This window comes from Lissotriton helveticus, chromosome 9 (assembly GCF_964261635.1).
Source record: "Lissotriton helveticus chromosome 9, aLisHel1.1, whole genome shotgun sequence".
Classification (NCBI taxonomy): Eukaryota; Metazoa; Chordata; class Amphibia; order Caudata; family Salamandridae; genus Lissotriton; species Lissotriton helveticus.
Window position 1 is genome coordinate 143248559 of NC_136070.1, and position 25987 is coordinate 143274545.

The 25987-nt window shown below is 42.9% G+C and overlaps 1 protein-coding gene across 2 annotated transcripts in view; it reads left to right on the top strand.

Annotated features, from left to right (window-relative positions):
- Nucleotides 1-25987, top strand: part of RPAP1 (RNA polymerase II associated protein 1) — a 334836-nt gene that overhangs the window by 283467 nt on the left and 25382 nt on the right. For both annotated transcript variants that reach the window (XM_078659654.1, XM_078659653.1), the window contains exon 21: nucleotides 24616-24758. In XM_078659654.1, coding sequence (XP_078515780.1) covers nucleotides 24616-24758 — 143 coding nt within the window. The remainder of the gene's footprint in view (nucleotides 1-24615; nucleotides 24759-25987) is intronic.

A 25987-nucleotide genomic window follows, 5' to 3' on the forward strand; every position in this document is an offset into this window, starting at 1 on the left:
CAGCAGAGGGCGAAGTGGTGAAGTGGTGAGCAGCCAGCGGAATCAACCCGTGGACCCACCCAGCACCTACCGGATCACACGCTGAGGGCCTTGGCTGAATAAAGCAAGCCGTGAGCGTGCACACAAAGACTTGTCTGCAGCTTCCATCTGTCGGGCCCCAGTCCCGTGCTCACACACTTGGCGTAGAAGCGCAGCTCTTTGGCGCGAGCACAGGTTGTCTGTATGCGCTCGTGCCGCACCAGCACCGTAGCAAGTTCTGCCGTCGAGTAGTGGGGGCAGGGTTAGGGGGTGTTATCTGAGTCCGGGGACGCATTGCTGACGAGCTTACTAAACTCCTTGCAGACAATGGCTGTGACCACGCGCTGTAGGAGACACGCGATGTGAAAGTGTGGGATAGCGCGAGAAGAGACGCGCGCGTTCACAGCGCATGTCTCCTAAAGCGTGCGCGTTCACAGCGCGTGTCTCTTAAAGCGCGCGGTCACAGCCATTGTCTGCAATGGGTTTAGTAAGCTCGTGCACCTGTCCTGTCGCACTTCGCTACCTACACAACGACAATAAATCTTGCTGGCGACAGCGCTTCGCGCTGCGACACCAGCGAGACCTAACCAGCAGTGCCCTTAGGCTCAAAGCCAAAGTGCTTAATAGTGGTCTGTTTTAAACAGTATTTATAATGGGACACGGTTGAGAGCTCTGGAGTTGAGCCTGAAGGCACTACGCCTGTCAGGGAGTTAAACACAGTTTTTTTAAACAAAATAAAAAGATTACTTTACCTGCTGCCTTGTGCTCTGTGCTTCTCTTCATCTCTGCACCACAGGCTCCTAGAGCTGTAGCCAGCAACTCCCCTCTACCAATCTTGGTGCTGCTCTCATACTGCTCAGGCAGCATGAAAGAAGCAGCAGGATTGGCTGAAGCGTGCTGGTTCGATGCTCCTTAAATCACTGGGGGCTTGTGCATTCTCTTCACCCAGCTGTCTAAGACAGCTTGGGTTGTTTAATGTGCACATGGCGGGCTGGCCGTCGCAAGGCAGCCGGCCAAATTGCCAAGCGCACATTAAACTGAAATGCACACTATTCTTTCATGCTTCTGGCCCCCTTTTGCTCCCCCACACCCAGGCTAGGCTGCTACCAGCACGGAGAAAGAAATTGGTAATATTTCTTTTTTATTACCATTTTATTTTTACTGTTCCTGTTGTCTAGCAGAGGGATGATGTTCCTCAACTCTCATGGAGGGACCACCGCTGGACAGGAGTAACAGCCCACACACTGGCCTACGCTGCAAGCTTCCACAAAAATGGTTTAATTTACAGTATTTGAGATGCTCAGAGCCCAGACTAATTGAGACTCCCTCTCTAGGCTCCCAACCCTTGGTCCTCTCCTCCGGTCCCAGTCTCTGCTCCCAGCAGCTGTCTGGGAGGGCCGCTCCTTGTGGCTGCTGCTTCAAGCCGAGCATCAGCGAGAGCAGCCCGGAGCATTACAAAGCGGAGGGGAGAAGGGAGGGGGGGGAGGGGTGGTGTGTGAAACAAGCACCGCCAAGAGCCGCTGCAAGTCACCGCCGTGACCCGTGATGCTACAGAGCCTACAGAGCTGAGACGGCTGGGGCGCTCTGTGGTTGAAGGTGAAGGTGCAGGCGTGCTGCCTAGGGGTGCCCAGAGCTGTTCATCCATCTGATTCCTCATCTGCCCAGACACTGCGGCCGGGAGCCTGGGGATTTGTTACGATCTGTCACGATCTTTTAGACGGTCAACCGACCACTGACAACCGACAGCAGGTGGGTGCAAGCAGTGCAAAGTAATGCAAAGCAACGCAGAGAGGAGCAACTTTGGGTCCAGGGTTGCCAGAGTCCAGCACCCTCCTGCCCCCCCATGCTTGACCTCGACCTTGTTAAAGGGCCACGGGCTCCCAAATTGGTTTACACCATCTGTTGTTTGTCTGGCCTGTGAGGAAGGAGTAGCTGACCGGGACTCGCAAACCCGACGAATTACACCTCCCAAGCGGTTTACAGCGCCGCTGCGCAACCGCCCGTACCCACAGCGCGCCAGCCAACGCTTTAAATTCCTGACGCGAAGTCCAAGGCCACCCCTCTTGGTCCCCTTGGTCCCCAAGGACAGGATCACTCTGATCACTCTGAATCTGGTAAGGTGATAACCGCCTTATTTTGCACCTAAGCGCTAACTGACGGTTTTGGATATGGGTAAAAGGAAATTACCACCCTCCGAGGTAAAGATACAGACTAAAAACGCACCAATTACAAAGTACTTGACAACTGCAGTGGGGCTGCTTAATTGTGAGATTGTGCATGTTGAGGAACAACTTGCAGCTACCAAATCTGCACTTGACGCTGCATTGAAACAGACTGCAACAGAGGGCGCAAGGAAGTCAAACTTACCTATGAGCGATGGGAAAGATAAGAAGCCAGAGGCTCAGATTATAATGGTGGCAGACAAGGCTAGCACTGTCCAATCTGTGTATTTTAACAACAACACTGGAGATTTCAATTGTGTCTAGTAGTACCCACCCGCCCTCTCCACCACCTAAAAAATGTAAACCATCACCCCACCAGAAAAATTGTTGTGGGGGGATCACAACAGTAAAGGCCAAAACAACATCAAAATTAAAGGCTAAAAACAATGATGGACCAATGAAGGGGGGTAATAATCCAACAAGTAAAGTACCAGGGAAACAAAATATTGAACTACTCTTCAAAAGCTACATGGTAAAATGGACAATATAGAACGTTGTTTGAGGTCTGAAATTAAGCTAGTCCAAAGGGATGTGACTTTTTTGACAGAACTGGTAACTGAACTCATTCCAAAAAACAACTGAGTAAACCGGGGACCTATACTAATGCAGTGACTAGGCTAAATGAAGACTTTAGCACTACCAACTCTGATGGGGAATTAAGACAAAGAACAACTCCCGCTATACAACCCTCAAGGGTCAGTCAAAAGCCACAATCTGTTGAAACCATCGAAAAACCAACGTATACTAAGGTCAATAATGTGACTTCACTGAGATTGGTAAAATCTAATCAGGAGATTAAATCTACTAAGGGGGTGCAAACTGGTAATAATGATGAGTCTTTACATCTCCCACCTCAGGCAACCCCATATGTTATTGTACTGAAAAGTTTATCTAGGTTAGACGATATAAAGCGTGAAACATATGACTCATTGAAAAATCAAGTGGTGCACTGGTTTTCTAGCAAAATAAATTTTGATGTTAATGTATAACAAAACATTATCATGCTTAGGAGAGTAAATTGGGTAGGTTGTTGTAGGAAAACGAGTCAGGGGGATTGTGTTGTAGTAAATTTCCGTAGTAGGCATCTGGTAGGGATATTGTTGGAAAGACTTTTGAATAATGCTACATTATTTAGCCTTAGCCAAAATGACGATATAACCGCTGTACCATTAGGTTTCTTCTATAGGCCTGAACATAGCGCAAAACGTATACCCCCAACTTTCAATCTAAATCAACCTGTCCCCACTAATAACTGGTATGAATTGCTGAGAGGGTATAGTGACATTGATTCACAGAGGGAGGTTACGGGTTTAATTTCGGAAAGAGGTCTAGAATGCCCCAGAACTGAGAATAAGTTAGCTGATGGTCACCATGTTTCAGTTTATAGGGAGGTTTTGCCCGAGGTAATTACCAATAACCAAGGCAACACCACTAATTCTATCCCGCCGGAAGGTGAAACACTGACACGAACAAAAGAATCACTACTTATTATGTCATGGAACGTGGCTGGAATTAAACACAAGATTAATAATGAAACATGGTTGAAAGCAATTGAGGGTTGCACACTTATTTTGTTGCAGGAAACATGGCACACAGAGCCCTTTTTTGTTTATGGCTTTCAAGTAATTTGTACTAACGCTAGCCCGTCCAGAAGGGGGAGAGCAAAAGGAGGTCTAGTGGTTTTAATATCCGTAACGTCACCTATAATTCTAAGGAAATCAAATGTTAAGTCAAAGTATTATCAGCTCTTGTACCTCTAATTGGAGGGGAATCAACCAATAGTCATAATAAATTATTATAACAATATATTTGATGATACAAGATCTGGGGTGATAAAATGTCTTGAAACAGACCTTGAATATTTTATAAAGACCGTGGGAGGAGAGTACATGCTCAGCTCGGCGGGTGACTTGCACGTTTCTAGAGGGAGAATCGTGTGGTTATTGTGGCCGCTTCGAGGAAAGAATTCCACATTTTTCACATGATCAATATGGAGAGGCAATTAATAACATCACTCACAAATACAATCTAGCTGTTATGGAATCTGATAACTGCGAAGGAGAGAGTTCTATGTTCACCTATATAGGTGCTAGATCATCCTGTAATATTGATCATTTCATCGTGTCAGCTAACTGTAGGGGATTGGTAGAAAAACTGTTAATCAGTGCAAACCTGCTAAGTGATCATTCCATGTTAACTCTGTGCCTGAAGCTTTGCTCGATACGTCAAGTTAGGGGCAAGGAAGCAGATATTAATTTTGAACGGCAGGGTAATAATGGAGTTTCAATCAAATGGACATGTGTGGACCCTATGACATTTATGGAGAGCCTCAAAGAGAAAAAACTCACTGTGGTAAATATTTGTTTGGATAGTTGCTCCACAGATGAAGCTGTAATAAATGCCTTCAGTAAAATTACAAACGAAATAGCAGGTGATTAAACAACTCAAAATAGGAAGAAAGCCCCATAATAGTAATCCCAGATGGTTCAACCAAGATTGTTCCAGGTTAAACAGGGAATTGAAATGTGCATTGAAACATATACCTACGGATAGTGCTAGAATATCTACTCTCAGGAAAGAATACAAAAATATTTTAAAGCACACGAAAACAGAAATTCGAGAGGAGGCATGGGATAAATTAACCCAGGCTGCAGAGACCCGAGACGCTGCCTTATTTTGGAAAATAATTGACCACCCTTTTTTTTTAGAGAGAGAACTGCTCGGCGAGAATTGATGTTGTAGTTCCTCCATAAGACTGGACAACACATTTTATTTATTTATTATTTATTATTTATTTTAGACATTTGTAAAGCGCGACTATCACCATTGCAGGCATCCTGGCGCTGAGAGAAAAAAGAGACCGGAAAGAGAGCGGACTAGCAGGGGAATAGCCAAGTTTTAATCCTCCTTCTGAACGGGAGTAGTTCACTGATGTGCCTAATCTCGATAGGGAGAGTGTTCCATAGTCTGGCGACAGTCACTTCGAAGGATCTGCCACCGGCTCTGACCTTCCTAAATCTGGGAACAACTACCAGTTTAGCATCAGAGGATCGAAGCTGTCTGGTGGGGGTATACCAGGCAAAATTAGATTGCAGAGGAGCTGTGCCAGCTCCATGGAGAGCCCTAAAAACTATACAGGGGTCCTTAAAATGAATCCTCTGATTTATGGGAAGCCAATGCAGTTTTGCCAGTGCGGACGCTCCATGAGAACTTCTCGGTAACCCCAGCGCCAATTTAGCAGCAGCTGATTGGACCCTCTGGAGCCTGTCCAGCAGGAACTCAGGGGACCCGAGCAGGAGGGCATTACAATAGTCCAACCTGCTAAGGATGGTACATCTGACCACTTAAGCACCGGCATAAGTAGGTAAGAGGGGCAGGACTTTCCTTAGGGAGCGAAGGATGGCAAAGCAACAGGCAGAGGTTTTTTGAACATGCTTCTCCATGCTGAGCCTCTGATCTAACATGACCCCAAGGTTGCGAACAGATTCCACCGGCCGTACAATAGCTCTAGTTTCCGGGGGCCAAAAATTAGTTGGGAATGGTTGGGGAATCCTAGTACCAGCACTGAAAAGCACCTCCGTCTTTCCTGCATTAAACTGAAGGGAGTTATCCTTCAGCCACCTTGTGTAGAACCTTCAATGAAGTTGAATCCTCGCCTTCCAGGGAGAGGATCATCTGTGTGTCGTCGGCGTAGTTCACAATCCTAATGCCAAAGCTTTTAATGAGAAAGATCAGAGGTCTAAGGTAAATATTAAAAAGAATAGGGCTGATTGCAGAGCCCTGGGGGACTCCATGTGATACCAGGGAAAAGGCTGACTGGAAAGGTGGCATGGAGACTGCCTGCTGCCTATCCTGCAAAAGAGAGTGGAACCAAAGCAGCGCGGTATCTCTCACTCCTGCCTCCCACAGCCGCCGCATTAGGATCTTATGGTTCACCGTGTCAAAGGCGGCAGACATATCAAGCAAGATCAGGAACGCTGCCTGTCTTCTGTCTGCACGCCTTTGAAGCTCGTCCATAGCGGTGAGGAGAGCTGTTTCGGTCCCATGGGCAGGCCGAACACCGAATTGGTCCCCATCTAATAATAGATGGCGTTCGAGATGGTTGGAAAGAGTATTGCTGACCAAACGCTCAACTATCTTAGCGGGGAAAGGTAGCAGGGAGATGGGCCGATAGTTCTTAGAACAGTCAGGGCCTAAGGAGGGCTTCTTTAACAAAGGAGAAACTAACGCCCGTTTCCAATGGGTTGGGACAGTACCAGTCACCAAAGATTGGTTGCAGATTTGGTGAAGAGGGGGGAATAGTTCATCCTCAAATCCCTTCCAAATTTTGGGAGGCACCGGATCCAAAGGAGAACCGGAAACAATCCCTCTGGCTAACTCAGTGAAAACCTCATAGGTAAGTGGAGGGAACGCGAGTAACATTTCACTCGTAGCCAAGGCAAGGCCAGCCAATGGTTCTACCGGAGAACCAGGGCTCAGGACAGGTGGGGGGACAAACTCCGGAGGCATGTCCAGATCTTTAAGGATGAGTTCGATTTTTTACTTAAAGAATGCGGCAAGGTTGTCGCAAAGGTCTTGGGACGGGACAATCGCATTCTTGGAGCACTCCGGATTAGTGACGCTGTTTAATATGTTAAAGATACTCCTGGAGTTGTTGGTAGTGTTGCAGATCAGCGAGGAATAGTATTTAGCTTTCGATTTTTTAATCAGACTCTTATAGGTAGAGACCTTAGTTTTCCAGAGCTCTTTCGAGGTGTTATTGTAGTCGCGTCTCGACCTTCTCTCAGCTTGTTTACATCCTTGCTTTAAGTTTTTTAGTTCATCATTGTACCAGGGGGCAGAGTCTTTGCCCCTGCAGCTACGTGTTTTTAAAGGGGCATGGGCATCTAGGACCGTAGTGATTCTGGTGCAGAGAGTGGTGTAGTTTTCATCTATGCTCAGCTTCTCATTGAAGAGCTGTTCCGGTTGGAACACCTCACTGGTAAGGTGCAGAGGTATGAGGGCCCTCCAGTCTCTGCACTTAATTTCTCTAGACAACACGGGGGCTTTGTGAGGACCATTGCTCGTATGTATAAAAAATTTAACGAGTGAGTGGTCAGTCCAATCCATAGTTAGGGTTTCCCCCATCACCACCAGGTCAGGGGGCCGCGAAGACCAAGTCTAGGAGATGACCAGCTGTATGGGTGGCTTTAGTGACAAGTTGAGAAAGACCGAAACTATCACAGGCTTGGGCTAGGTTCCCGAGACCCGAGTCAAGGGTCCCGTTACACCAGAGATTAAAATCACCAAGGATAAGAAGCCTATGATGGGAGAAGGCGATATTAGTTAGGGTAGTGAGTAGTGCTTGTTGCTGCTGAAGGCTAAATGACCCAGGTGGGCGATAGCATACTACCACGGTGACATTAGTCCCGGAGTGGGTCTGTATTGATAGTCCTAACAGCACAGTGCCCAGAGTAAGGTCTAAAGTGAGTTCCTTGATGCAACAAGATGCTCTAAAAATAACTCCCACTCCCCCGCCTCTACCAGTAGGCCTCGGGGTGTGATGGAATTTAAACCCAGGAGGACACGCAAATCCAGGGTCAACCAAACAGTCAGGACGGGTCCAAGTTTCCGTCATAAAAAGAATGTCCAATTCGTGAGTCTCAATCAGGAGTTGGATCTCAATACTATGTTTAGGCAAGGACCTAACATTAAGAAGCCCACAGTTTAAAAGATCGTCACACAGAAAATCAGCTTGTGGGTGCGATGTTAGTGACAGGGAGAGAGTTCCTTTATCCACATGTAGCTTGCCTATTCGAATGAGCGCCTCCCTGGAGTAAGAACCCCCAGAAGGAAGCCGATCAAGATAAGGGCCAGGGCGGGCAGCATAACTGGCCCATGGCGCTACCTTGGCGCGGACGAGCGCAGACGAGCTTACCTTTGGCGCGCCTTTGGCGCGCTGACGGGGCGCCCGCTGCGCTCGTCCGCTGCGCGTTCTACAAATGCACATCTTTGTAGTGGGGAGAAAGGGCGTGGCCTCCCGGCAGTGGCCGTGGCCTAGTTAGCGAGGCTGATGGCGGCTGTAACTTTAACCCACCTGCGGCAGCGTGATCAGGGAGCAGCGTGACACAAGTAAAAACAGTGGTAACAATTTCAATAGTTAAAAACTCAGCTAATTCTCCCGGCTTTGAACGCATTTTTAACCCCGAGGCTATTGAAACCCCGATTTGTAATAATGGTAATTTTATTTTGGTCGAGCCGGTAAACTTATCCCAATAATGTCAGTGGAAATTGAAATAGCCTTGAAAAAAAAGTGCTAATGGGAAGGCCGCGGGACCGATGGGGTACCCATCGACTTTTTAAACACGACATCGATTTTTGGACACCAATCTTATTAAAGGTTTTTAATGCCACCTTAGGAGGAATAATGCCCGCTTCATGGGTACAAAGTACCATCGTACCCATTTTTAAAAAAGGGGACAGAAGTATGGCTAATTGTTACCGCCCAATATCCCATCTTGATTCAGCCTCCAAAGTGATGGGTAGAATTATGTTGGGAAGGCTGGAAACCTGGGAAGACGCTAATAATATCTTAACGGAAGCTCAGTATGGTTTCAGAAGGGGTATTGGGACGGTGGAGCAATGTGTAAATCTGGAGCTACTGATTGGAAAATATACCTTAGCCAAGGAACGGGCTTTACAACTTTGTTTCGTGGATCTTACCTGCGCTTTTGATTTGTTTAATCACGCCAAATTATGGCAAACAATGGAAGAGCTAGGTGCACCAGTAGAAATTATAACTTACTCATCCCAGATTTACACTTATCTCACCTCGAGAGTACGTTATGGACCTATGGGTGAATGTACCCCGGACTTTAGGGTCACACGGAGTATTCGCCAAGGATGCATTCTCGCGCCTCTCCTTTTTTCTTTATATATTAACAATATAGATACCTTTTTACAGAAACAAAAGATAGATGTCCCAAAAATCGGTGTGCGCCCCACTCCGGTTCTCTTATATGCGGACGACGCTGTCCGTTTATAAAGGACAGCGAATGGCCTTCAGCGCTTAATAGAAAAATGTGCACTATTTATGACAGCAAAGGACCTCCAGCTTAACCTTAAAAAAACTTTTGCTATGACATGCGGCAGCAATAGACATAAAACCAGACAACATCATGTGGGAGGAGTAGTGATAAATAGAGTTCCATCTTTTTTGTATTTGGGCCTGCTGTTCAATAGAAGTGGCAGTTGGAATGCCCATATTGAATTATGTAATTTGAAATTTCTTAGAACTACTGAGGGTGTTCTATTTTCAGGTTTTCAGCTAAAATAGGAAACAGACCGATTAGGGAAATCATTACCCTGTATAGAAGCAAATGTATGGCAGGTGTCTGTTATGGCACAGCTATATGGGGTAGAGCTAACACTGATCCGCTGCAAATACAAGAAAATACATTTTTAAAAAGACTACTTGCAGTCCCCAGCTCGACAGCTAACTACATAGTGCACAATGAATTGTCTATTCCATACGCAAGTGATTCTATTCACATAGCGGGACTTACTTTCTGGCGAGGGATGTGGGCAAAGCACAAAACTAAGATCACCAAAGATCTAATTACGGATTGCTTGGCCCTCGATCAAGGTAAGAAAATACCATGGTTAGACCATATATGCAATTTGCTAAAAAACTGCACGATAGACCTTGATGGGAAGAACCCAGCACACATTCTAGAACATTGTAAAAGCCATCTGAGGCTTAAATTTACTACAGCTAATGAATGTGCAAGAATTCAGGTCGCAGGCAGCAAGCGTAGTGTTGTTGCTTACTGTGATCGCCCACTTGAGCTGGCAATACAATCATACTTAATGCTGGTAAGAAATATGCAACATAGATTTTATTTAACCAGATTATGGTTCGGTACTGTACATCATTTAATTGCATTTCCTAGAACAGAAAAGTGGTCCAATATTTTGCCCCGATGCCCATGTGAAGGAAAATCCCTCCAGTCCATGGAGCACTTTATGCTTTTTTGCAATTTTTACAAGGATATTCGGAAGTTAGTTTTAAAACCCCTTTTTTCATCGAACCAGCTCTTACACTATAAATATGCTTGTAACTTTATATGTGGTTTGGATAATTTAAAAATCATGAATTCAGTCGTTGTTTTTATACAAAGGGCTATTAGAAGAAGAAAAGATCTCTCATATCTGAATGCATTAACATTTGAAAATTTGGAGGACTGACTTGGGAGCTACAACCCACGTTTTGTCTAGGAGATCCAAAATGTATAGCCCAATTAAACAAGAATAGTTTATCTCTCATTTTACTAATAGAAAGTCTATTTTTTCTTTGCCATTTTGCACACTATATATCACTATGATATAGGTTTTCCTCAACGCACTTTATGATATTGGCTGCTTGGCACATCGCACTTTATGCAATACCTATTAGTCAACCTAATCATGTTTATAGATTGTGCTCTATTACGATGAGCAGACTGATTATGGAATATTGCCGTCTTGTTTTATCCTTTTTATTGCTGTGTATGTTTTTAAAATGTTTTATAGGATCAAAGTAATAATGTAACATTTTGAGACCGAAAAAGAATATTAGTATGCTTTTATGGATGTTTTCTTCCTACCAAATAAAGCTGTTTTGATTTGATTTGAGTCATTTGCCCAAAATGGCTACACCTAGTGAAGTTCCTAATTTACGTTTTACTACATTGCTTACTTCTGAAAATTTCAAATGTTGTGTGTTTTTTTGCTGCTGTGTACAGTGCTAATTTTCGCAATAGCAAAGTGAGGAAAACATGCTTTTCTGAATATCCATTTACAGCAAAGAAGACCTATTGAACAATTTACCAAATAAGGAGAGCCCACGAAAGGATTTCAGTTATTTCAGCTAGCTAGGTTTTCTAAAGCCTGCAGTAGAAAAGCCTTGCTTGGTGTTTTCAGTATTGCGTTTGAATTCATATAGCGCTTACTACCTCTGATGAGGCATTGAAGCCATTTGCGTAAGTAGCAAGCTTCTCTGGGATCCAGTGTTAGTGGTAAATCAGTTGTGTTTTATTGTGGTGGAATGACTTATGCTCTCAAGACAACTATTCCATGCATTTACTCCTGTTCCTATGTGGTAGATCAAATAAATAGAAGTTACTTGGGATCATTAATGGGGTTGGGGGTATGTGAGTTCATGCAGGTTGCCGTTGGAATGAATAGATAGGCTGGAGGAGTTTAGGTATTGTTAGATTTAGATTGTTATCTGTCACATAAGATGTGACCAATTTGCAGAAATACAATGTTTGAGATTAAGTTACACAGACATGTGACTCGAGTACGCTATACTCTGAGAGAGGAGTCACACAAAGGATGGAAGTAAATGAGAGGGTCACTCAAAAGAAAGGAAAGGCAATTATCAAACATTTCAGGCACAGGTACATTTTTTCATGCAGTGTTTTAGGAATACAGTGGGGACCTTTTTCAGATACCATGCAAATTGCAGGATGCAAAACTAGAATGGAATGCCATTATTTGCAAGATTAGGCACTAGAATCAGGCAAACACTGGGCCTCTGCTAAGCAAGGGCCTCAGCACACTGGCATACCAGCTCATGTGCAATAAGTGTGAATAAAGTAGTGACTAGACACATATACAGGAGAATAGCAAGAGTGTTAGGCTGCACTTAAAAGAAGCAGCAACCTTGTGATCATAGCAATTTGAGAGCATATACATGGTAGCATGCAAACAATGAATGGAAATTCTGCAACTGATGAAGAGAATGCTGTTTTTGTTGCTTTAGACTAGAGGCCATGTTTGACAAGGGCTGAATTATGTGTTTCGTTCTCCGGTTTTTTGGGGTACATTTGTGCCACAGATTGACATAAACTGGTAATGTAATGTAGTGGAGTGGTTTCGGTACCTGTTGTAGAGACTTGTGCAGCCTGCAGAAGTGCATGTTAGCAAATCAAAGTAGAATTTCGTCTTTACATGGTTAATAAAATGACTGCAGTTTATTCCTCTACAACTACCAACTATCATTTAGACAAGTTGCTGTATATGATATGCACATTGTTAATGTTATTTTATTTTATTAAAACAAGCCAGCCAGTTCCTGTAAATATGTATGCTTAGCAAACTTGCTAATATGATGTCGTGTATTTCTATAGGTTCTGATTCGATCCCCCTATTCCTGACCCTATTCTGGTTAAACTTACTAGCTAGTTAACTAACAGTCAGCCCATGAGGCAAGAAATCCCCCATGATGCAGATACCGTTATCTGACGCAGTCACACTACGGCACAGGAACGTGTTATCTGATTAGGTCATAACGCTTGAGATCTAATTAGACAAGCGATATTCCTCCAGCCCCTGATAAGGCATACGACGTTCTCATAACAAATCAAACCTATGACAACCTGGATAATCCGTGCGGCCATTGTTTTGATTTCACAGAGAACTTTAGTAAAGAATGTGCTAACGAGCAAGTCGTATGACATCTTTATTGACGTACCTATGTCCATCCTTACGTCAATCTCGGCACCTTTAAGGTATAAATATTGCCGACCTTGCCCTATGCAAACACACGCGTGGTGACAAGACGGAGCAGCCATACTTGCCGAAGCCGAGAGCAGAAGCAGACCCCGCAGGCAGCAGCCCCGCCTTCCTGACGCGCTGAGAGACGCGCTGCTATCTCAAGCCGAGAGACCCAGCACCGGCGCTTCTGGGCAGCCCTCGCAGGCAGCCTGGAATATCGAGAGCAGAGAAAGAGATACCATTCCTCATTCATCCTAAATTCCAGGTACAGAACTGAATAACCCCTCCTAGAGAATTCTTTAGTTATTCACTTGGCAAAAACAAACTTAAACTAAACTGTAACTTTCTATTCCCGCCCACGCATTAGACTTAGGTCAGGTACACGGGGTAGGCGTATTTAGAAACACCAGTTGAGTACGTTTAGTCAAATGTATATGTGTATGTAAATATATTTTAATCATTTTAAACATCATATGGCTCAGAAACCATATCAATGTTTTTACAGTATTATTTTATACTATTGCTTCTAATGTATGCACTTTACTTAACTATAAGTATTGCAATAATATCGATCCATTTCTCTTGTACGAGAAAAGAGACTGATCAATAAATAACATCTTTTATTGAACACGCCCGTCTCTTCCTTTTCTCTACATTCTGATGAGACTAAGAATGCACGTACTGACTGAGTAAAATAATTGCCTTGTGCTCACACGACTCTCGAGATTGACTCTTGATTAGGGGAGAGCAAAGTTGTCATGTTCTATGGTTGTCAGAAACTAAATCCCTTCTTGTCTAATCAGGGGAGTTCATCCTTCCTTGAACATTCGAGAAAGTTTCTAGCGAACTCTGAGCTTAGCTGGCAAACCCAAAAATTAAGTCTAGTTTCGACAGTAGTAGACCTAGTTAACGTCTGGCCTAGGCCTTTACTGCTGTAGGTACTATTCCAATGCGCAGAGCCTATTGGGAAAATAGGAGCTACACTACATGGCGCCCAACGTGTTTGGAAAGGGCGATAAAACTAACGTAAGACATTTAGAGTAACTCAGTCGTGCTTTCTCACTCAGACCCCTTCTCCCAAATACTCCAAAGACGTCTGGAGTGGGTGAAAGGTTATTATATCCTCCAAAACCTCGCAGGAGGGAACTCCTATGTATGGTTCTTGGTCTAGTCAACGTTGAAGGATAAAACAGTTCCAAAATATTGTGCACCTAATCTCTGTTTCCATAAAGAAACCTGATCTGCAAATAAAAATAATACCATCCTGTCAGTAAAATGGGAGACAGTGATGGAGAAAGAGAGGCAATTAGATTAGCTACTGAAATAGCAGATGCTGATGCTACCATGCAAACAGCAGACCCGGATATAATACTCATCCAGGTCGCCAAAAGGAGATCTATAACCTTAAAACTTATAGAAAATGGACTGACACCTAGAGGTGGCACAGTCATATTCGTAATTGAGGCACACGAATATCGGCAGACAGAGGTATACTATACATGGATACATTTTCCAGCAGCAAATGCTGTAACAAAGTACTTCCACTATTACAAAGTAGAGGAACCTCCTGAAACGTACACTCCTTTCGAGGAGGTGGAAGTACCACTCAAATTCCAAGAGCATTTGCTCTTATTTGATGGCGCCCTAAAACATAATAATCACATTACAAGGCTCGGTCCTTTAGGAAGACCAGGAGCAACGTGGCCGGTCTTAGCCGGATACACACCACATCCAGACATCGACGAGATGACTGCACCAGAGCTATTAATACAGCTAAAACAACTACTAAAAATTCACAGACAATTAGTTCAGTATGTAATGCGGACTTCAACAATTCAGCCAGCGATTAAAATTCCACAGCTGACCCCTCACCAGGGGAACACAAATAAAATCACACCACAGAACATCCAATCCTGCCTAGGTAAAGTTCCAGCTAAACGGGAACAGATACCATTCTGGTTGGCACAGAAAATCACCCAAATAGAGGCGGTGTTTCCTGACACCACCCCATTAGAAAAGCACAGGATTCTGACTATATGTCTCCCAATGGGAATCGCACCACACATTGAGGACTGTGACACTTGGGGTACGGTCTTTGCTTCAATCTACACAAAAACGCACGGTGTTCCATCCATTTCGGTAATACCAGATGTGCTAAAACAAATTCAAGATGAATACGGTCCAGAACCTGCTTTAACTCTTGGTATGAAATTACTGAAAGACTTCAAGCAGGTCTCGGCTATATTACTAGCCAACATAAAGGGTGAAGCAGCAAACGTGGCGATCCGCCAGAGGTTAAAAGAGACAGATATAGCAGACCAACCAGCTGAAATTGCCAGAATCATAGAAAAATCCTATGAAGAACTAGGCAGAGATAGTCTAGGTGGAATACCAGTAAAACCGCAACTGACTACAAGTCCAGAAAAAATATTTTTTTAATAATAATTCACCAAAAAAGAACTGGGATGGAAATAAACAATCCAATCCTAAAGAAAAGAAATTCCAGTCCAGAGGAAGGTCTCCTAGGCGAAGAGAGAAATCTCCAAACCCGAGACAAAGGTCACCTCAGAGTGAACCCTCTGGGAATAGATATAACCTTAGAAATAGGGATAATATTAAAAAACCTGATAGATATCAAGACATTGATACACGTCCGTCTCAATCTTTTCAGAATTCCTCGCAGAAATCGGAAAGAAGAGGACGATCAGAAGAGCACGCCAAGTCCAAAGACAAGGAACCTGCTCAACTGAAAAAGAAATCACAATTTCCAAAAAAGAAGGTAGCCAGTATCAAGGTAGTTAACAATGCCGAGAATACTGAGGACACAACTGAAAAACGGAGAATGGGCTCAGACAATGCTAGACAGCGCAGCAGAGGTGAGCATAGCTCGCAAAGTCCTTATGAATCATCTGGAGACAGTGGACACGAATGAATACCTTCAAGTGGAAACTGCAGATACCAGAGTTAGCAAGCCCCACAAAATATACGAGATAACATTACGTATAGAGGGAGATAAGACTAGGAAAATAAGGGGACTATTTTGGGATAACCTATCCAAGGGCTATGACATCCTTCTAGCTGAAAAAGACTGCCCACCGGAGTTTGTCAGGGAGTGCCCTCATGGCGAAGAAGTAATTATGCCTGCCTTCTCGAATCAAATACCGATTCATAAAAAATACACACTTGCTAGAAAGTGGGCAGTGGCCTTAGCACCTGCTTTATATAAAAATCACGTAGGATGGGATGAGGATTCTCCTCCTCACAAAGTCCAGTTAAAATCACAACCTACTGCACAAAGGCAGTACCCAATTAAGCAAGAAGCTAAAAAACAAGTAAATGAAATACTAGATCAGCTAGAATACCAGGGGGTGATTGAAACTTGCACCTCACAAATGAACAATCCTTTGTTTCCGGTCTCCAAACCAGACAATTCGTACCGTCTAGTTTTGGATTACCGACACCTTAACACATGTTGCAAAACTTTTGCAGTGCAAAACTCACACAGTGCTGCACTAATGAATAACATAGTGCGCAAAAAATACAAAACAACCTTGGACATCTCCAACGGATTCTTTTGTCAAAACATAGCACCAGAGAGCAGATATTTAACTGCATTTTCAGTAAATGGCACTCAAAAACAATTCTGTCGGTTAGCCCAGGGGTACAAGAACAGCCCGGGGGTATTCTCAGCGAGAGTAACAGAATTACTACAACTATATGATGATGAAGCATTATCTCATGTCGATGACATTTACTTAACAGATGATGACTTGGAGACTCACTTGAAAAGAGTGAACACCATAATACTTGGTTTCGCTGCAGAGGGTTACAAATTCAACTTCAAAAAGTCCAGAATTGCCCATCTGACGGTCCTATTCTTAGGATATGAGTTATCAAGTGAAGGCAAAAGCCTGGCAGACAATTTCCTAGAGAAATGTGCCGTAATCCAAGCTCCTAAAACACTAAAAAACCTACAGTCAATTCTAGGCTTCCTAAATTTCGGAAGAACTTACATTGCAAATTACGCAGAAAGGGTCAAACCCCTTTACGATCTAATTAAACCAGACTTTAAAAGATCCAGTTGGACTCAAGCACACACAGAAATTTTGAGATCCTTACAAACAGACATGCTAATTAAAACAAAATTAGAAACCCGTGATAATACACGCAACCTTGTGATCCGAGTCATCCCAGGGAGATGCGGATTCACATACCTAACCTCTAATGAGGGAGATAAGGTACCAATTGCATTTAAATCGCACTTGTACACTAAGGCTGAAATGAAATTTAGCCCAACGGAAAAAATTCTTACAGCAACACAGACAGCTATAGCAAAAGAACGAGCCCTGGCACAAGGTAAACGAATAATAATCGTGACACCAATACCAGCCTTAGAGGCGGTAACAAAGGCAAGCATTCCTAATGCGAAAGCACTCCATCCGAGATGGATACAATGGGCTAACTCTCTTGCTGCAACAGACGTGGTGTACGAATTTGATCCTTACTTAAAAACACAAGAATTTCTACAATATGAATTCGAATGTCCTCTGCCAACCGAAATTCTGCCTCTAGACCAATACGGCTGTATAATATATACAGACGGATCAGCACAACCCGCAGTAGGGGGTAAACAAGCTTACAGTGCTGCGTGCGCGATTGTTAAAGGTCGTTGGCACGAAGGGAAATTTAAACCAACCCTAACTAAGACCCAATCTCTAGGAGATTGCACAGCTCAGCGAGCTGAATTACTAGCATTCAAGATGGCGCTTGAAAATACCGATCGAGAATTCCCCACACTCATAGTGTGCGATTCGTATTATTGCGTTCAATCTTATAATGAATACTTGCAGATCTGGCTTCAAAATGGTTTCAAGGATGCGAAAGGAGGCACAATCAAGCATAAAATGCTATGGGAACAAGTAGCTCTTTTACAAAAAGAACTACCAAAGACTCACGTGATACATACACTGAGTCATCAACGTGATGGCGTTCACGTTGCAGGGAATTCATTGGCTGATGAGGCCGCGAAGGCAGCTGTGCAAACGGCTTCCGTAGCTGCCATCACCCGGTCCAAAACAAAAATAGACAGCGAAATATTACAAGCTGTCAGCGCTTCTGAAAAGGATTCGATAGAACCACTCCCTAAAGGCTTTCCATTAAAGTACTCATACATAACAGATGAAAACAATGTTCCTTTTGCTCAAATCCCTGGAGTGGGGGATAGGGCAATTCCAAACATGGAACACAGATTAGGACTAATAATAGCGGCACACGAAGGGCTTGCTTCTACCCATGCTGGCGTCTCAGCCACAGTATCATTATTAAAACAGAGATACTGGTGGCCCCAAATGAGAAGACAAACAAGGAACTATGTTCTAGCATGTGAAATATGTCAAAAAATGAAAGTATCAACTGTGAGACGTCCAGCACAGACGCCCCTTCTAATCTCGGATAAACCATTAGCCTGTGTTTATCTAGACCACTGTGGTCCCTTACAAAGGGACGGTAACTATAAATATATCTTGGTCGCAGTGGACTCATGCACGAGATTCATATGGATGTGGCCCCAGCGAACGGCTGACGCCAGAACTGTTATAAAAGATTTGCGGGTCTTTATCGGCACATACGCAATTGGCATTCTGCATTCGGACAATGGTCCTGCTTTTAGCTCTCGGGCTTATAAGGAGGCCATGGTCAGCATGGGCGTGCAATTGCGGTACTCTTGTCCATTTCACCCTGAGGGGAACGGAATTGTTGAAAGAAAAAACCGTGACATAAAGCAATCTATAACGGCAAAGGTATTAGGTTCGGGAGCTGGGTGGGTCAAACATCTAATAAGTGTCCAACGTAGTCTAAATAACTTGCCAAGAAATTCTCTGAAGGGATTCAGTCCGTACGAATTATTATTCGGAACTAGGATGTTGATCTCTGACCTTGATAGTCAGACTTCAGTGGTAACAGAAAAAAGCTTTGATGTCAAAGACCGTTTGGCTATTTTGCAGGACTTAAACAAAACAAGAAAAGACCTGAGCAACATACAGTTGAAAGAACAGCCAACGACCACTGAAGAATCACCACCTGTCCCAGCAAGACCTGTCTGGATTCCAAAAGTCGGGGATCTAGTCAGGGAGAAGATCGCGGTAAAGAAGGAATTTGGGCCTTCTTACAGAAAAGCAGTTCCTGTATTGTCTGTCAACGGGACAAGATCAGTTGTACTACCGCCACTTGCTGGAAAAAAGGAGAACCGAGTTGTATCCATCGACCTGGTAAAACCACAACATGTGGCCGATAACCAACAGTAGGCCAAGTGGACTCCCAATAAGTAGCAGAACACCAAGGTTTGCTACCAGTACAGAGGTCCTATCAAAGAGGCTCATCACATTCGAAACGCCTACAGAAGAACAACAAGGACTATGCAACAATGCAATAGAACTTAGACCTCTGAAAACCCAAATAAAGACATTTAGCAGAGACACACCAATCTATACAGAAGTACCAAGTGAAAATGCAAGAAACAAAAATCCTGAACCAATTGGAACAATTGACAGAACTGCATCCGGTTACTTCATCAACTTCGATGATTCCTCTGAAGGCTTCAGCGAACAAAAGACACAGCCATCATCAAAATCCTTTAAAGACAAAGCGAAGGAACTTTTGAAACAACTGAAAGAAACATATCTAGTTTCTCCATGGATTGAATTTTGGGTGGGTTTTGGTGCATTTATCCTCATACTTTGGCTCATCATGGTATTTACCTTGGGACGCTTCATTGAGGGAAAATATGCTAAAATGGACACAGCAAGTCAGAACATCAACTTGGTCCTCAAACCACACACATCTTCACACGTCGAGAAAAGAGAACTTTCTTCAGAACTTTCTTCAGCCAACTTCACAGCAATTCCAATATCTGGTGGGGTAGCCTGGGACAACACTGACTATGAAATTTATGGTCCGGTCGAGATCCTGAAATATCCACACCAAATCAAGATCTCCTTGAGTGACTTTGCAAAACCAAACTCATTTGCTGATGATTGGGACTTTGAAAGTATAAACAATATGATGTCTGACTTAGTAATGTCTGCTAAATTTACAAAACATGATTATTTGCAGGGTTCTACAAATTATGACAGCATGTACTGCTATAACCATTATGGTAACCATTTCTTGCATAAATCTGCACAACCTAGAAATGTTTTAAATTTTAATCAATGGGAACATTGTGCTACACCTCCAAAAGGGAGCTCTAGAACCGTGTATGGCAAATATTCATATTTTTCAGGTTTTAACATAACTAATGCTGAAACATTTTATTACAAATTGTCAAACAAGACAGGGATGAAAACCATGATAACCAACACAAAATTGATATATTCAGATTCTTTCTTTGAAAAAATGAATACTTTTGGATTTGATTATTGGGACAAACATGTTGATTTGAAAAGTGTTTGGGGTACAAAAGAATGGCAAGTACAGGGTATAGAAGCTTTGTTTAGAGCCTGCATGATCCCAGAACAAATGATATTTTTAAATGACACCGTTCAACAAACCACCTGTCTTGGCTTAGCCAAAATCAAAGATTTAAATAACCTGTCTATTCCAAAGCCAACAATGTTTAGCAATAACTCTGAAACAGATGAAGAAATAGACATAAACCATATACTTAACCAAAACAGAACACATCCTGATTGGAAACAATGGTTGATCTGGCCCACAGATACAAATAACTGTCAAGATAGATTCCTGAATAAAACACAGGGTTTCAAAATGAACAGGCCAGACCCTAGATATCCCCAAAGACATCACCCAGGGATAATAACAACCTACAGTGTGGGCAAATTATGCCTTCAATGGCTACAAACTTCCACACTGCCTGAAATTAAGCAACACCTAACTTTACTTACTGATGGTGCTGACTTGCGTGATTTCATAATGGGACCACGCAAACAGCGTCAAAAGCGTTTCATAGCAGCCTCTGTATATGCAGCATACAATGAGGCCTGGAAGGTTACTCAAATTGAGACAGCAGAAAGAATACGGGAAATTGACCGTATTAATTTGGAAAAATCACTTTCTGTAGTGGACAATGGGTTAAGGACTCTGTCCTCCAGAATTTTTTCATTGGACAGCATTGTGTCTTCAGCAATCGATATATTATCGCAAGACTTACTGTTATTACAACATGGTCAGTCACAATTGCGTTCTATTGTACAGCTTGGCTGGACGTTACAAAATCTGCGTTCAGGCTATGTGCCTTGGCGTTTAATCAACACAACGTCACTATTTCAAATCTTTAACCTTACTGATAGACAAATCGGTATGGCGCAGAAGGGTGCTGATTATACAATCTTGAGCATTGAAAAACTAGAAAGATTACCGTTGACAATGTCAGAACGACCTGTCAGTGAATGGATAATCCACGGAATCATAAATATTCCAATCTCAACCTTCAGGTTTCAATACTGCCAAAAATATATACAGGCTGGCATGTACGAGAAATTGGGAAAGGGGTACCTTAAAACAACATGGAACCTGCCCTATTCACATGCATGTATCAGTAACAAAGGACAGAAAGTGTTTCTTAGTGGCATCAATTGTGCTATGTCACTAAGCGGCACGCTTCTGTGTAACGGTATTAGTTTGCACGGAGCCTGTGAAGGGAATTCATACAACCTTTCATGTCACCAGCAAGGCGCACCTGCAACTGAAATAGAACCATTCTTTCAAAGACTCTATAATGGGAGTTACATTCTTATTGTAGACCGCAGATGCTGTAGTCTTATGCCCGGGACTCCTTATCTCGTCACTACGACGGCGAAGGTCAAGTGCTGTGGACGTTCTTTGTTCCCCAGCTCCTTTCCAGACAGGGAGGCGAGGGCATGGCCCAGTTTGAAAATTACTTCTATTCGAATAGACACTTTAAGCAGAATGAAAACAGTGCTTCTTCAGACGCCTACAAGGCTCACGTCATCTAAAGAAACGTATGATCTACAAGTCGCAAGGACGACTGCAGAGATACATACATTATTATCAACTAATTCCCCCGTACATTTCGCGGAAATCCTGAGCGAAATCTTAAATATTTCTGATACCACAGGAGTCTCAAAGGTATTTAAGACAGTATTTTCGATGGCATTAACACCATTCAAAGCCATACTGGGTATTTTTCCAGATTTCGTCCATTCGATTTTTGGCGGACTTCCCCTGATCCTAGGACTAATTGCAGGAATCCTATTCCTAGTCCTTATTTTTCGTTATGGCAACCCATGTCACAGATCAAACTCTCGCGACAATGGAAGATACGATCCTAGCCATTGGATACCGGGACCGGATATCAAAAATCCTGGGACTATCCCGGCTTAGAGACCTAAACATGACTTGGTTTCTATCATTTCGACCAATGTGGCAAAGGTGTGTTTTACCTGTACTAAGGTGTCTGCTATGCGGAGAAGAATGCGTGTTAGACACCTGTCTGACGCTACAATCGGATGCGCCGGTGGATGCAGATACACTGTTGGTTCCTACCAAGGTTCACGCACTGTGCTGCCCTCAAAGGCTGCCAATTCTGATGACGGCATTCCTGGAATCTTCACCACTGCGATTGAAGAGTAGTGAAGTTCAAGATGAAAGCAGCATCGAACAGGTACGACCTTCTGTCAGCAATGCAAATCAGAATGTCAATGGAGACAATCATGCGCATGAATGCATGGTTACCCCTATTTCCGACTTAGAGGAACTTTCCCATGAAGCTGTTGACAGTTTTTTCGAAAGCCTGAATGATATGATGTTCTCTCCGGAACAGAAATAGAGACTTTTGAGTAAACTCGCACACGGCGTTCCCTGAATCCGGCCTTCAACTTAAAAATAAAGTCACATGAACAATTACAATCCAGTTCACGGACAGCAACTTTTTTCAGCAAGCCCCTAAAATATTTTTCTATATATTTTTTCCCGGGACACTGATTTTCTGCTTAAAGTAAGAGACTATTCCTAGAGAACTAAGATTTCTATTTTAGATACTTTATAGACTTTATAGACTTTAGCTGCCCGCTGGTATGTTCACAATATATTTTATGTGATGAAATGGTTTCGACTTTTTTTCTGTATAGCCATATTAAGAGCCATTTCATGTGTATTTCTCATATACCAACAAGCAATAATGCATAACAATGCGTGTTTACTTTTGCATTTAATTCATAGCTTAAGTGCATACAATATATATGACTGCAATTTTTCAGTATATTTGAAAATTTCAAAATGCATTTATGTATTTTGGGGTGGTAAGGTATACACTATACTCTATAGTATGTTGTACTATGTTATACTATGCATAGATTAGTAGATATGACCATAGTTAGCGTGGAGTGGGTGTCGTGTATTTCTATAGGTTCTGATTCGATCCCCCTATTCCTGACCCTATTCTGGTTAAACTTACTAGCTAGTTAACTAACAGTCAGCCCATGAGGCAAGAAATCCCCCATGATGCAGATACCGTTATCTGACGCAGTCACACTACGGCACAGGAACGTGTTATCTGATTAGGTCATAACGCTTGAGATCTAATTAGACAAGCGATATTCCTCCAGCCCCTGATAAGGCATACGACGTTCTCATAACAAATCAAACCTATGACAACCTGGATAATCCGTGCGGCCATTGTTTTGATTTCACAGAGAACTTTAGTAAAGAATGTGCTAACGAGCAAGTCGTATGACATCTTTATTGACGTACCTATGTCCATCCTTACGTCAATCTCGGCACCTTTAAGGTATAAATATTGCCGACCTTGCCCTATGCAAACACACGCGTGGTGACAAGACGGAGCAGCCATACTTGCCGAAGCCGAGAGCAGAAGCAGACCCCGCAGGCAGCAGCCCCGCCTTCCTGACGCGCTGAGAGACGCGCTGCTATCTCAAGCCGAGAGACCCAGCACCGGCGCTTCTGGGCAGCCCTCGCAGGCAGCCTGGAATATCGAGAGCAGAGAAAGAGATACCATTCCTCATTCATCCTAAATTCCAGGTACAGAACTGAATAACCCCTCCTAGAGAATTCTTTAGTTATTCACTTGGCAAAAACAAACTTAAACTAAACTGTAACTTTCTATTCCCGCCCACGCATTAGACTTAGGTCAGGTACACGGGGTAGGCGTATTTAGAAACACCAGTTGAGTACGTTTAGTCAAATGTATATGTGTATGTAAATATATTTTAATCATTTTAAACATCATATGGCTCAGAAACCATATCAATGTTTTTACAGTATTATTTTATACTATTGCTTCTAATGTATGCACTTTACTTAACTATAAGTATTGCAATAATATCGATCCATTTCTCTTGTACGAGAAAAGAGACTGATCAATAAATAACATCTTTTATTGAACACGCCCGTCTCTTCCTTTTCTCTACATTCTGATGAGACTAAGAATGCACGTACTGACTGAGTAAAATAATTGCCTTGTGCTCACACGACTCTCGAGATTGACTCTTGATTAGGGGAGAGCAAAGTTGTCATGTTCTATGGTTGTCAGAAACTAAATCCCTTCTTGTCTAATCAGGGGAGTTCATCCTTCCTTGAACATTCGAGAAAGTTTCTAGCGAACTCTGAGCTTAGCTGGCAAACCCAAAAATTAAGTCTAGTTTCGACAGTAGTAGACCTAGTTAACGTCTGGCCTAGGCCTTTACTGCTGTAGGTACTATTCCAATGCGCAGAGCCTATTGGGAAAATAGGAGCTACACTACAATGACTTTGCTCACCGCAGTTTTTGATTTTAACAATGATTATGCTAGTTCTGTATTGTAGTTTTCAAAAGAAGTGCTTCACTATATTCCATGTTTTATTTTCATTCTTTTCTCCCTAGGCAGTTGCGTGCCCGGATCACTTCCAGCATGCCTCTCTGTATCACAGTGCTGCCATGATGTTGCTTGGCCGCCTGCTGCCGGGTAGTGAGCACCTTGCTCACGAGCTCCTGTTGAGCTTCATCTTTAATGCCGAGTTCTTCCCGTAAGACTGTAACTGCTGCAGTTCCTTTTATTCTAATAATAATTACCTGTTTTTATTTTGCTCTTCATGCTGCTTTTATGCCACTTGTAAGCACTCTATTTACTGATCTCGGTGGATGGATGTTTGAGATGGTAACAGTAGTTACCAGCTGTTGATGTTAGCTTTTCTTTCGGAGTAGTTTGGCATATCACACATTTTTCTTTGTTGAAGGAGTACTCAGATTTTGTAGTTAGCAACACTGTCAGGAGGTAAAGATCCTCTGATACCACCTGCTTCGGTCATGTTTACAAATCTGAATCAAAGGAACACCTGAAAATAAAAACCAATATTAAAATAAATTACCAATATGATGGCTAAAACACATCATTGTAGATCTGCCTCTTTGGAAAATGGCGGAAGTGTTTCTCTGAGGAGATATTTTCGGTCTCTGCAAAACTACTTGATCCTCAAAAACCTACTTTTTGACATCAAAATTAAATATATAGGTCTCATGGTTCATCACTGTAATACATCCGCCATTTTTATAAATGTCATCCAGAAATTTCGGCCCGGATTAGCAATTTCATCCAAGGTACATTACTTCTCAAAACCATAAATCAAAAATGAAAAACTCTGGACAGCAATTTCTTTACAGATGTATATCAAGGCCTGAGGGCGTTAATCCAATTATGAGATCCTCCAGCAACACGTGAATCTCTTTACTTTCACTTAGAGATTTTGATTCTTGAAAACAGTTGAAATTTTCATGTTGAAAGGCTGTGGGAAAAATTAGCAATTACTGGAAGATTCTTATCCTGATTTCCCAATTTCCCTCAGTAATTCTTGAGTTGACTCTCGTCATTCAACTTACATTGTATTTTACCCACCTCCAGGGTTACCGCTACGCCCAGTATCTGTAACTGTGGGGTGGGGCAAGTCAGGCGCATTTACCATGCCTCTCATAATAAGAAAAACGGACTTCTCCAACATTGGATCTTTCATAGATTCACATGCTTAGATTATTCCCTATCGGCAGGCTTGGAACCCTCATTAAATAATATTAGCATAGCATTGTACCTTTATACTTAACATTGAAAAATGCAAACACTTTTGCATCCCATCTACCTCGTTATAAATGACCCTAACACCAGTCAATCACAGACCCAGCCCCTCACATGCTTCCCTGCTAAAGTATATCTCACCTGTCAAATTTTTCCCCACACATGGTCAGTTGAGGAATGCTCAAGAGA